At 42.5% G+C, this 14408-nt stretch overlaps 1 protein-coding gene across 8 annotated transcripts in view; it reads left to right on the top strand.

Annotated features, from left to right (window-relative positions):
* The window catches only part of hspa12a (heat shock protein family A (Hsp70) member 12A), a 373254-nt gene that overhangs the window by 330360 nt on the left and 28486 nt on the right, over window positions 1–14408 (top strand). For 5 of the 8 annotated variants that reach the window (XM_086258187.1, XM_086258189.1, XM_086258181.1 and 2 more), the window contains 3 exons: window positions 607–683; window positions 1135–1262; window positions 6156–6342. In XM_086258187.1, the coding sequence (XP_086114313.1) occupies window positions 607–683; window positions 1135–1262; window positions 6156–6342 (392 nt within the window). The remainder of the gene's footprint in view (window positions 1–606; window positions 684–1134; window positions 1263–6155; window positions 6343–14408) is intronic. The other 3 variants (XM_086258184.1, XM_086258183.1, XM_086258188.1) reach the window with 1 other exon arrangement.

Here is a 14408-nt window from a genome sequence, read left to right as displayed (position 1 = left end):
ATGATTGTTGAAAGCCCAGATCGTAATCGAGATTAAAATTTGATTTATTAAGCAGCCCTATTTCAGAGGAAAACACGAACACGGTGTACAGTCGAGTCTTAATAGCTGGGCTCGTCAGGCTCTCTGTTTGGCTGCAGTGGTTATTATTATATTTACATGCTTCAAATATTTCTTTACGTCGTTATGCGGGCTGTAGAGGTGACCTGGGCCACGAGACTGAGACACAGGCACTGAATGCCACCTTTTTAAATGGTAACCTTTAAACTAACAGAATACAGTTACTCATATTGTATTTTACATACGTAACACCGGTACATGTATTCTGTTACTCCCCAACACTGCATATAGATGTATAAATGATGACCTGCAGATCTGTAGTCCTTGTTCACTACACAGTAGCAAAAGCTTACAGCTGCACAAATGCACGGCATAAAAAGAAGGTGCATAAAATGAAAACGTGTAAAAGGAATAAATTTCCTACTGATGTTCAAATAAAGACATGCTTTAAAAATGACACGACAGCGTGCAACTTTATATAAATACTCAATAGAAAGTGAACTGCATCGTAGGACTGCATAATAAATCCTTTGCTGTCTTCATGTACAGATGCAATGGCTGATCCTTCTCCAGCAAAGAGCATGGGCGACCCTGGAATTACACCTCTCTCTCCTTCACACACTCAGGTGACTCATGTGTTCATGTTTGTAATTATTGTTCCTGCAGGACGAGTGTGATCTGACACGTTTCTTCTCATTCTGGTAATCTGATTACCTTTGTATCATGCTTGAGTGCCACAACACCTGGCATTGGAGGGTCATGATCTATTTAACATATCCTACAGCAGTAACAGCAAAGTCCTTACAAACTGTTAGGTAGAGACCGTCTGCTCTTCACTCATATATGTTACATAACAGCAGGACACCAAGACTGAGTAAATGCAGAAATAAACCTGCAGTCTCCATCATCACGGTGCCATTCAAAGTGAACACTGAACATCCTGCAGATATTTACTCACCTGTGATATCACTTTACCATTTTGATGTTGTTATTTTTTATTTGCATATGCTGATTGGTTGTTTTGAACTCATCATATGTCCTAACACCATAAAACTGTCTGTTCCTCTTTGTGCACAGCAGAATGATACAGACCAGGTACCGTCAGGGCCGTCCTTTGTGGTCGTAGTTGCCATTGACTTTGGCACCACATCCAGCGGTTATGCTTACGCCTTTGCTAAGGAACCAGAGTGCATTCACACCATGAGGTAGGCTGACACTGCAGTGGAAACTGAGGTGGAATGTGATGGTGGGCTGGTGGTGCACTGAACTTGATCAGTTCGGCTGTGAACAAAAATTAAAAACAGTCTTTTATCACCAAGGCTGAAGGAAGGTGTTCTGGCAGGCAAATGAAAACTAAATGTAGCTAATTGGACATGTGACACAGAAAAGTGTCAGCAAAACAGACAAAAGAAGGAAGAATATTAACCTAAAGTTACTTTTTAATGTTTAATCGATTGCGCAAATAATTTAAAAGATTCATTTCATGATGAACATCCAGCATAAAGGTAAAAACAGTGCTTTTGTTTGCCTGTTGGACTTTAATCTGTGAGACTGTGTGCGGAGACCTCTGGCAGGCACAGAGGTAACTGGAGCTGCGCAGGGCTCCGCCCAGGCAGCGCTGACACCGCGTGCAGTTCCTCGGGGGCTACCTAGCCTCTGGGGAGGCCCTGGAGTGAATAACTGTACCTAAAGCAGCTAAACTGTGAGAAACACCCTGGGTGGGAATGAGATTTTCTCCCTGCATAGAGATAATGGATGGCTGAGAGGGCGACAGAACTGGAGATTGAGCTACAGGTAACAGGGACACTGAAGACTGAGCTGAATGCTGCTGGGCACGGCCCCGGAGTAAATAGTCCCAAAGTCAGAAAACCCATGATTAACGTCTCTTTCGCTCACCACAGCCAGCAATTCAGAAGTCTCCGGGTCTAGCTGAGGCGAAGGGCGTCGGCATGATCGCCGCTTCCCTTTTGAAGGCTGGACCGACGGGCCGGACAGAACGTCCTCCGGCGGGCTGGTCGGTTTGTACTGTCACGGCTCGCGGGATGAGCCGTGTGGACCCAAGATGCTGGCAGCTGAGATGCAGGGGAATTTTATTGAAGGTGGAGATACAAACAGAAACGGCAAAGGCGTGGAGGAAACTAAGCAAAACCTAAACTGGAAAAAACTAACAAAACAAACCTGAAACGTCAACTGGAGACCCGAGGAGAAAAACATAGGAACACACAGATACACAGGTTGACGGAGGGAAATAACGCAGACGAACCGGCAACAGGCTGGAGAACACACAGGGCGTAAATACACACAGCAGTAATCAAGGGATGGGAGACAGGAGGGCAACACAGCTGGGAGAAGTCAGAGCTGACGAGACAGGGGAAACGTACCGAACACACTCACATGAGACAGAGACCTTCAGAATAAAACAGGAAACTCACAGAGCCAGACAAGACACTGAACTTAACAGATTCACAAGCAGAGTGACACCATGGACAGACGGAGGGAACACGGAGAAGTGTGAGCACAGAGTAACTCTGGGAAACCAAATAACAAAACCTAAAAACAAGGACTCAGCAGTTCTACAAAACTATGAGCTAGAAATACTGGGACAGAAACCAAAACACAAACACTCATAATTCATAATAACATCAAAAGTAAAAGTACAAAACCCAAAAACACTGGGTCACCGAACCAGGACTGTGACAACAATTGTGCCGATTAGTTGGTTAGTTGACTAGTAACGCTCAGTCCTAATATACAGATGTATATGTATATATTCATGTCTGACCTCGAGGTGATAACTTAGACAGGAAGTCACCTAGGATTTTCATGTTGGTGCCCAAACCACCTGAACTGGCTCCTTTTCATGTGGAGGAGCAGCGGCTCTACTCTGAGCCCCTCACTCTCTCTCCAAGGGAGAATCCAGCCACCCTTCAGAGAAAATTTGCTGCTTGTATCCATGATCTCTGTCTTTCCGTCACTATACAAAGCTCGAATGCTTGTGCTCTGTAATTGACAGCTAACTATTTGTGCCCTCCTCAACAAGACAGACTGGAAAGACTGGGAACATTGTACAGGGATCGTAGCAACGTGCTGGCCATCCCATACTCCCAATGCACCCCCCCCCAGGATACTCTGAGGGATGTTGTCGAATGCCTTCTCCATATTAACAAAACACATGTAGACAAGTTGGGGAATCCCCCTCAAATATCATTTAGAACTGGCCCAACGTTCCAGAATGGAAACTGCATTGTTCCTCTTGTATCCAAGGTCAAACAAACTCTGCACCTTGGCATAGACTGTTCTCAGAGAGGCTTAGCGTGTTGTCCCCTGGAGTTGGAGCACATACTCCGGGCCCTTATTCAAAGATAGGAACTATCACCCCAGTCTGTCAGTCCAGAGACACCGCTCCAGATCTCCTTATGATACCATCACTGTACGTTTAGGCATGCTACGCTCGGTCTGTCCAGGACTCGCGCCCACTACCTGATCCAACGCACCACCAGGTGTCTTGATGCTCAGTTCTGTGCATCTGGGAGAAACGTTTCATCACTCAGCAAAGTGACTTCTTCAGTGGCCAGTCTTTTAGTGATAAGGATGTACACGTCCTGGAGAGAGAGGAACACTGGAAGTCGCTTGGATGAGTGACTTTCAGCTTCCTATGAAAACTTCTCACCCAAGACCAATTTGTCTTGGGGAGACCCTACCAGGTCTTGGATGAGTCTTGTACTCAAGCTCAAGGTCAGAGGTTATGTTCTCTGAAAATCTTGTGACTGTGACAGCTTAGGCAGGAAGTCACCTAGGATTTTCAAATAATTCTACGCGTGCATCTTTTAGGACGCTTAAAGCTTTAGAAGCACAGCTTCATATTAGAAAGTTATAAATGTTCCTGGATGCTGGATTGTCAGCTTTGAAGCAAAGCCATGGAAAACTAAGACATAATGAATTCTTGCTTTTCATTGTGTGTTAATGAAATATTAAAAGTAACAATACAAGGAGTTTTGTTGTGATGATGGTGGGGTCGTAACTCCACAACAACACCCTGAAATGTCTTCAGTTTGATACAAAGGTTTGTGTTGAATGTCCCTCAAAATTACCAAAAAAGAAAGAAATAAGAGAGCTGTACGTGAAAGAGGATAAATCCCAAAACTTGATAAACAGTTAAAAGTTCAGATAAAACATTCACAAAGGCAAAAACATTTTGATATATTAAATTCATTTTGAAATGTTAAATATCTTCTGCATCTTTCAGCCTGAAAGGATTTTTTTTCACAGCTCTTGAACTTTTATGGGCTTCCTGATCTTGTCCTTGGGTAGCTGTAAACTGTGATTTCTGTTCAAGTTCTGTTTTTATTTGATTATGTTATTCTTGCTTTAAGTAATTAATATTACTAAGTATTAAGCTATTAGTATTTGAATAGAGCTGTTTGTTGAATTTAATTGAATTAAACAGAGAAGACGCAGCCTTTAATGAGGTAAACTGGAGGTAGTGATCACTTTTGGGAATCAGATACAAAACATATTTTAGCTTGTTTACCACATAATTCAGTATGTGTTACTGAATACACAGCGGTCGAACAAAACAGTACAGAAGAAATCCTATATCACACGTGACATTACCATCATGTGAGGGGAGGCTTGAGTGAGTTGGTGTTCTGGCTAAAAAAGATTAAATAGGCTACTGTGAAGTCGTAACCACAACTTTGCTTATTACACAAAGAGATACGAAAGATTTATTTTTTTTCTGGCTCTTAAAAATCGTACGAAAACACCAATAAAATCCATTTTGTGAAAAATAAAAAATAAAAAATAAAAAAACTTTGAGGACATGTGTTGGAATGACCATAAAACCTCTAAAGTCCTTGACTTAGAGACACAATAATTATTGTATTGTTTAAAACGGTATGCATGTATTACGAGAGCCGTAACAGCTGAACAGCCCTTTGTCTAGACTCGTCGTCACCAGGGATTGCATTTATTTTTCCAAGCTGCTCCAACACTGCCTGCTGGCATTTACAAACAGCAGGAAATTTGCCATTTTAAAAAGTGTGATCTGTACTTGTGCCCAAATTCTGCTGGTCCTCCGGTAGAACCAGTCGCTGCAGACAAATTATATAAAGGAAAATGAAAACACCTGTAAGCGTTTAGCTTGGATATGTCCGAAGGCCAAAGGGGAAAAGGCGGAGCCAAAAGCAGACTGAAGAGATGGGAAGGTTCACAGGAATGCAAGGTTTATTTAATCTTTTCCTCAGGACAATTAATCACAGGTCCAGGGCAGAGACTAGAGTCACTGGCTTTACTAAAACAGGGAAAGAGGTCTAAAAATACTAAAGAAAGCAATTGTGGAAACGATAAGTGTTCGCATTCTGCTTGTTTTGTGTGATTTTGAGGTGGATGGGCTCAACCTTGGAGGAGAAGTGCATCAAAAGTCTGATGAAAACATGTGACCAAAGACCAACTCCTTAAGGCTTTCCTGGACAAATTTCAAGTTGCTGGGGTCAACCACCTCAAAACTGTACCCCGAAGTGTAAAACATGGCATTTCATGTTCCCACTAGGTGGCGCTGTGCCCTCTGTCAAATAAATCAGTTGAAATGTGTTCAGGGGCTGTGGTTTAGACTGACCAAATATGAAGCCGATAAAATCCCAAAAGTACAGTGGCTGGTTATGGCAAGATCGTAACTTATAATTAAAAAAACTTTGAACAGGTGTGAGGCATGTGCAAATTTTAATGAGTTTGTCAGTATGTTAAATCCTTCAAAAAGGCAGTGAAAGACAGAAAATAAAACAGTGATTACAACAGGGCCTTCACACTTTAAGGTTTAGAGGCGCAGGAACAATAGGGCCCTAATAATAGAAGTCCTCTGTTTGTCCATACGTGCCGGGGTGTGAGTGAGCCAGTGGGTTCATAAGGCCTCAGAGAACTCAAAGAACGAGTTAAAGGTTTATTTACAAGTTTGCCGTGAGTTGTGGAATGATGCTTAATTCTTCCTGGATAATCAGTCCTTACCCAACATCTGTGACAATCGTTAACAAGTTTAGCTGCTGTATTCACTTAAAAGCAGATTTACTGCACATATATTGATAACTGTCGTTTTTTTCCAGGCGTTGGGAGGGTGGGGACCCAGGCGTATCCAATCAGAAGACCCCGACCACCATCCTTCTCACTCCAGACAGGAAGTTCCACAGTTTTGGTTATGCGGCTCGTGACTTCTATCACGACCTGGACCCCAGCGAATCCAAACACTGGCTTTACCTTGAAAAATTCAAAATGAAGCTCCACACCACTGCAGTAAGAACACTGACATTAAATTTCACTTTCTAGTCTTCCTGACCACTCATACTGCTTCACAGTAAGGATAGCCAGTCATTAGCATTATTCTATACATACTACTTAAAATCACACACTAATATACAAAACAGAGGAATTCAGAGTCATTCATTGTTCAGTATTTTGCCCAACACATACTGTAGCATATACACACATTACATCATGAGCATAGCGGCTCGTTAGGTCACTCTTCTTCCAGGCGGGATCAGCACAGGCACACTCCGTCGTCACCACTCAGTGACTCATCTGATGGAAAATGTGACGGTCCTGCTGTTCGGGCAAGCTAATCGAACAAATCTTAATATCAGACAAAGATGAACCAAGTAAATACAAAATGCAGTTTTTACTGCTCAGGTGTAAAAGGAGGGCGTTCAGTGTGGACACCCAAGTTTGTGAAAGGAATAGCTCAAGAGCAAGGCAATTTTGAAATTGACACCATAGGCGTATCTACAGGCGACCACCAGTATTTTTAAAGATTTTCACTTTGGTGGCCGTATAATCTCATCTGTGATTTTTATAGGTGATGTGTTCTAGCTTGCACTGGCTCATAGTGGAGTGTGAAATGGTAGGAATGAGAATCAGCCCCTTCAGAAGCTATGGGTCCTCAGCAAGAAAAGGTTGGTGTGCCCATTCCCAATCGGTGATGAGTTGTTGCCCCTAAGCCTTACCCTCACCTGTGGTCATTAGTTTTGAGTAGTGACGGAACGGATGAGATCGTGGATACAAGTGGTGGAAATGGCTTTCTCCAGAGGGTCGCTGGATTCCTTAGAGTAAAACTGCTACTCCTCCACATCAAAAGGAACCATTTAAGGTGGTCTGGGCATCTCATAAGAATGCCACCTGCGCACCTAGTGGGCGAGATGTCCCAACAGGTGTCCGAATGCAACAGTGTTCCCCTGTATAGGCTGGGGAGAGGGAGGTCTGGGCTTCTCTGTGTAGGCAGCTGCCCTTTCAACCAAACCCCATATAGGCATTTTTCCCGTTGGGAGGAGGAGTCGTTAACCCGAGTGAGTGGTTTTGTAGCAGGAATGGTCCGAGCTGCAAATCCAGAGCTCCGAAGCAAACGTTGGGCAGGTGAAAGGCAGTGATAGTGGACGAAATCCAAATTCTGAATCCATCCATACATCCATGTAGATGCTAAGAATGACAGCCTCAACATGGCATTTAATCTGTTATTAGACTCAATTGGCTTCTCTCAAACTGTAAAAGAACCCACCCACCACTTTAATCACACTCTAGATCTTGTTTTAACATATGGCATAGAAACTGAACATTTAACAGTGTTTCCTGAAAACCCTCTCCTGTCTGATCATTTCCTGATAACATTTACATTTACAATAATTGATTACACAGCGGTGGAGAGTAGACTTTATCACAGTAGATGTCTTTCTGAAAGCGCTGTAACTAAGTTTAAGAATATAATCCACCCACTGTTATCATCTCCAATGCCCTGTACCAACATAGAGCAGAGCAGCTATCTGAACGCTACTCCAACAGAGGTCGATCATCTTGTTAATAATTTCACCTCCTCACTACGTACGACTCTGGATACTGTAGCTCCTGTGAAAACTAAGGTCTCTAATCAGAAGTACCTGACTCTGGATGGCATTACCTTGGCCTCCAGTAACGCTGTGAGGAACCTTGGAGTCATTTTTGACCAGGACATGTCCTTCAACGCACATATTAAACAAATATGTAAGACTGCTTTCTTCCATTTGTGCAACATCTCTAAAGTTAGAAATATCCTGTTTCAGAGTGACGCTGAAAAACTCGTTCATGCATTTATTACAGGATCAGACCAGTAGCAGAAGTGGTAAGTGAATTATGTGTGTACTCAATCCATGATAACAGGGTGGACCAGGACAAGGGGTTATGTGACAGCACGCACTGATTTAGCCTTTCTGTTTGGCTGTTGGTTTGTGGGTGGTACCCAGAGCTCAGATTGACTCTGGCGCCCAGAGCTGTGCCGAATGCTTTCCAAACTTGTGAAGTGAATCGGGGACCTCGATCTGAAACTATTTCCTGAGAGATGCCGTGGAGTCTGAAAACATGATCGACTAATAGCTGAGCATTTTCTATGGCAGTGGGCAATTTTTCTAGTACAATGAACTGTGCTGATTTAGAGAACCTCTCTACGATGGTGAGAATGACATTCCTCCCCGAAGAGGCAGGGAGACGGTGAAGAAATCTAAGCCTACGTGTGACCAAGGGCGGTGTGGTGTCAAGGTAACTTTATTCATACCCATAGCTAAATTTGCTTTACAGAAAAAATGACAGCATTTGGCATCCCTTCAAAAACACACAGACCTAATAAAGATATAAACCTCACTGTGGCACATATATAGTAATTTAATATTTCGAATCAAAAACAGTTCTTATTTAATTCAGTGACAGCAACGGGGACAAAGCTGTTTTTATAACGCTTTGTCCTGCATCTCGGAAATAGAAACCTCCGTCCTGAGGGAAGAAGCTGAAATTCACCCCTTAGCGGATGGGAACCATTTTTAAGGATTGATAAAGCCATCCTCTGTACCTGCTTGGAGTACAGGGAGGCTAAACAAGACTGTGGCTCACCTATCGGACGACTGGACCATCTCACTATCTGATTCAGTGAGTTTTTCTCTGTGACAGAGGTCTGACCGAACCATGCCACCAAACAAAAGGATTAAACAGACTCAATAAAAGAACGAAGTTAAAATGTTTTGGTCAATGTGGAAATGAGCAAGTTTCCTAAGGCAATAAAGGTGCTGGTGACCCTTTTTACAAACTGATTTGCAATTCTGATCAAAGTTCAGTTTTTCATTGATTATGGTCCCAAGATATTTATATGATTGTACTTGCTCTATTTTCTGACCTTTAGTTAAAGTGACTCCGTGCCCATTTTGTTGTTTCCTAAAATCAACAACCATATCTTTTGTTTTAGATATGTTCAGCTGGAGATAAGACTCCTCCCACCACTGAACAAAGTCATCAATGACTGGACCGTGGTTAATTTCACCCTCTTTCAGTAAGCTGACAATAACAGAGTCATCTGCATATTTAATAATTCAAATTTCAAATTCAAATTTTATTTGTCACGTACACAGTCATACACAGTACGATATGCAGTGAAATGCTTGGACAACTGCTCGTGACCTAAAGAAAACAAAAAAGGAAAAGGCTATGAATAAGATAGGAAATAAATATGAAAAATTAAAAAGGGTAAATTTAACTAGGAAGGAATAAAATATAAATTAAGGTTAAAAATGAAATAACTGTACAACACAAATTAGAATGAAGGGTAAATTTAACTGGGAAAGAATAAGATAAAATATATAAATTAAAGTTGAAAATAAAATAACTGTACAACAAAATACACAATATAGAACTATATAAGAATGTATGAAGAAATATAAATAAATATATACACAATAACAGCAGCTGTACAAGTATTAACAAGTATTAATTAGTATTAATGTCCCTGTTTTCATGTCTGCTCTGACACATGTTTGTATAGAGAGTGAATAATAAGGGCGATAGGACGCACCCTCGAGGAGAACCTGTGGAGGAGAACACTGGGTCAGACAGAACCCCATTTATTCTCACTCTTTGTGACCTGTCAGTTAGAAAATCTAAAATCCAGCCCACCAGGTTTTTCCTGATTTCAAACTGTTCTAAAAGTCTTCTAATTAAAATATGGGGCTGTGTTGTATTAAAAGCCGAAGAAAAATCAATGAAAAGAAGTCTTGCAAAAGTCCCTTTACTCTCTACATGTTTAAGAATCAGATTTAGTGAAGTCAAAAGTGCGTCCTCCACTCCTCTGTTGGGCCTGTATGCAAACTGCATTGGATCCAGCTGATGTTCAGTCTCTTTCATAATCACATTTCTGATGATTTTTTTCAAAGACTTTCATGACAACTGAAGTGAGGCAACAGGCCTGAAGTCGTTTAGATTTAGGGACAGGAACCACGACTGCTTCTTTCCAAAGAGAGGGCACGTGTTGTGTTTGCAAGGATTTGTTCAAAATAACCTGAAATATAGGACTGAGTTCATCAGCACAAGATTTAATTAGGCGGCCACTAATATTATCAGGACCTGGCTCTTGTTCACATTGACTGTACGAAAGGCCTTTTTAACATCGCTGAGTTCAATGATAAAGTGCTGAGTATCTCTCAGTTTCTGTTTCAGTTCAGAAATATCCTCGCTAAAATCAGAAGAACTAAAACGAGCATAAAACATGTTTAAGGCATTTGCAAAATCTCTGTCTGAATTAAAACCATCTAAAATGACCTGACTGCTGCTCTGAGGAGTTTGAAACCCTGCTATGGTTTTCATACAAGTCCAGGCAGACCCAAAATTTTTTGCAGCAAATTTGCTTTCAAGAAGGTTTTTGTAGTTCTGTTTTGCTTTCAAGAGCTCGATTTTCAGGTCCTTGGTGGCTGTCTGAAAATCAGTAACAGCCCCCTCTTTAAAGGCCTGTCTCTTTTTCCTTAAACAGGATTTGACGCTTTTAGTGACCCACGGCTTATTGTTAGCGTAGACTTTAACGCGCTTACGGGGTATAATCATGTCTTTACAAAATATTGCATAAGAGCTAGTAACATCCACCAAAGCGTCGAGATCATCTCCACAAGACTGAATAAAAACTTCCCAATCTGTAAGCACAGATTCTTCTGACCATATGTCAACATCCTTTGTCTCTCGTTTTAAGACCGTTTTATAGATGGGCAGAAGATGCACAGTTATGGTCAGAAGATCCCAGAGGAGGAAGCGGGAGGGATTTATAAGCATTCTTCACCGATCCGTAACAAAGGTCCAACATTTTATCCCGTCTGGTAGGACAGGATACATATTGATACAGATTGCCCAAAGTTGATTCAAAAGAGACATGGTTAAAGTCCCCCATTATAAAGTTTGGGCGTCAGGAGAGAGCGCCTGCAGCTTCTGCACTACGTCTGAGATGATGCTGCAGGTGGAGGCGGGGTGAGCCCTGAATGTAAGCTATGGTAATAAAAAGTTGTGGAAACTCACGAGGGAGATAAAAAGGGCGCAGCGACACGGATAAAAGTTCAACATCTGGTGTACAAATACACTCTCTAACAGTCACAGCGCTACAGTAACGTTTGTTCACATACAAGCATACTCCCCCTCCTTGAGATTTCCTTGTTACCCGTGCATCCCGATCCCGGCGAAAGGGAGCTCCAAAACCGTCAATTGAAAAATCGGTGTCCTGGTCCAGCTCCGTCGGCCATGTCTCGGAAAAAGCCATCACTCAGCTGGAACCTGACGTTTCCCTGGAGTTCATCCAGCTTGTTCCTAAGAGACTGAACATTTCCAAGGATAACAGACGGCAGGGGAAACCGACTGACCTGTTGTCTCCTCAGACGCAATTTAACACCTCTACATCTCCCTCTTTTCCTCTTCTCACTCGTTCTGTTAGAGTCTCTATGTATAAAATCCGGCATACATGAGGTGAGGTCCTTACCATCAAGTTTTAACAGTTCGTCGCGGGAGCAAACAATCCTCAGCTGACTCACGGCCTCGCCCACATCATCGGAAACAAGCCAGCACAGTAGAAATCCAACCACAATGAAGAAAAAAGAATCCATGATGTTCTCACTGTTGTGGAGCGTCACTTTGTAAGAAAACTGTCACTTCCTTCAACCAAAACACATGCCAGCGATAGAAACGAAAAGAAACGATAAGAACTTAAACACTTAAAAACTTAGGATGCCAAGCTCTCGCTCACTGCCGGTCGCTGCGTGCGCATGCGCCCTGGATTGGTGTGGTTAATGGGTGGAGTAGGCCTGAGGTGCTTGGTGGAGGACTTGTTACAGGCGCAGGCAGGACAAATGGCAACAGACTCTCTCACATCTTTGTTTAGGGATGGCCACCAGAAATGTTGTCTGAGAAAAGTTATTGTCCTTCTCACTCCTGGGTGGCACACGAACCTTGGATAACCCAATGGGCCCAATAGATAACAGCGGTTATCCATTGGGCCAACTCTGCACATCCATAACCCAACGGATATTTCCCACATCATAATTTTGTTCTGCGGTGGGAGAAAAAGGCGCTCGGCTGGAGTTTGCCTTGGGGATCAGACCTGTGAGACAGTATGCCCCTACACCAACCAGGTGGTGGGAGGACCAGGTGAACGGTACCTTGAGTGAAGCGAACCAAGGGAGCGGAGCGGCGACTTGGCTGTAGTTTCTTATGAATTACCTGTGGGAATTGGCAAACACTAGAAAACGCTGGAGCTGTTTTCGAGACTCTGGGACGTCACCTGCCCCCTGGCCAAAATGTGACCCATGAATGAGACAGTGGTGGCATGAAACTTACGTTTTTCTGATTTCACATATAAACGATTTCCCAGTAGTTGCTGCAGAACGCTCCTCACCTAAATCCAGTATTCCTCGAGAGATATGGAAAAGATCAGAATCAGAAGCTAATCTCGAAAACTATGAATCCCTAACTTGCCAGTCAGCTGGGAAGTATGGTGCACTTCAGTGGATGGTTTTGTGTTTGGTCAGCAACTGGAAAAGAATCAGGAGAATCAACAGAAGTAAAAACAAGGAAAGAAACAGGAGAAATCCGCAGAAATCCCCTATGTCTATCCCCTATGATTAACTAGTCTGAAAGTAAGTTACACAATAACGGTCAAAGACACACGTTCATTCATTTAAAACATTTCTATACATTTAAAATACTTATGTGAATATTTAATATAGCTACATATCAGCTCTACTGAATTTCTGAGTTTCACAAGCAGACATAGAGCTCACGTCACAAATTTTAGTGACTTTAACAATATTATACATTTTAATATTGATCTAGCTGACATTAGGTTATGTACACTGCACGCAATAGGGCTTTGGAGCCTGATGTCACGGGAGGGGGCGTGGCCAGGAGTTTTGGTCAAGGGGCCATTTGAACATGCCAAACAAAGGGTGAAAGCACACGGATAATGTGAGCCATGGTTCGTACTTGGCGTGTTGTTGGTTGTAGTGTTAGATCGCACAATCGGGAAGGGAATAAGCTGGAAAATGGGCTCTCTTTTTATCGTTTCCCCTTCTAGAAGCAACGTCAGGCATCACATGTATCGGATATTACCAAAAGAAGACGTCAGGCCTGGATAGCAGTGGTGAGACGAGCTGATATGGAGTTCTCTACCATAGATTTCTGTTGGTGTGCTGCTGGATAAGATAGTTAAGATTTGCTGCATTTTGGTAAATATGTGCCCAAATGTGGTTGTCAAACCTCGGTGAAATGAAACTTGCTCTTATTAAATATTCTTTAAAATGCTGTGTTGTTTGTACAGTTCATTGTAACCCATGTAACTTTCTATGAAGTGCTTTCAATAAAACGGAAAGGACATATGTTTTTTAGTTTTTTTATTCAAGACTTGTTCAGATGTATTTGAAATGCAAACTATTAACATGGCTACGCACAGCTGGCATCAATCGTGACCCACAAAATAAAACACTATTGGTTATTTAGAGCAGCCCTTCTTTTGAGAAATATTTTCCCACTAGTTCAGGAGGACACACTTTTTGGAAGAAGTCTTGTGCTTTCTTCAAACGCGGTTCCCAGAAATCCACATCAGGGAAGATGCGTATCACAGAAAACTCTCTTTGTGGCCGAAGGCAGAAGTTTGTGTCCTGTGCAGCCAATGCCTGCTTTATGCTGTGGACAGTTAATCTCCAGATACATCTTCCCACAACAGTCACACATTGTGAGTCCGTCTGGAGATGCTCCGAGTTCTGGAAAATTTGTGTTCACTAAAAAACCGCATAAACTTTGCTGCCATTGTCTCGGTGTAGGCCTTTCGTGCGTCCTCTTCATGTGTAAGATCTTGTTTGCACAGTAGACACAGATTTTTCGAGGTTACACACACGATTCACAACACTGGTGTGTCCAAACTTGTAGCAAGTACAGCATGCATCACTGAAGCTGCGACTCTCCCTGCACGCCAGCAAAACCAAGCAGGGGTCTTGTGCTGAAATCTGTGTTTGTTTTGGTTCATGGCCTGCTAAAAGAGTGCCGCGCTC

This window comes from Aulonocara sp. 'chitande type north' Nkhata Bay, linkage group LG13, assembly GCF_057382095.1.
Source record: "Aulonocara sp. 'chitande type north' Nkhata Bay isolate Kocher_YH1m ecotype deep benthic linkage group LG13, A_spYH_male_GT1.1, whole genome shotgun sequence".
NCBI classification, from domain to species: Eukaryota; Metazoa; Chordata; class Actinopteri; order Cichliformes; family Cichlidae; genus Aulonocara; species Aulonocara sp. 'chitande type north' Nkhata Bay.
This window is presented reverse-complemented; position numbering and strand designations above follow the sequence as displayed.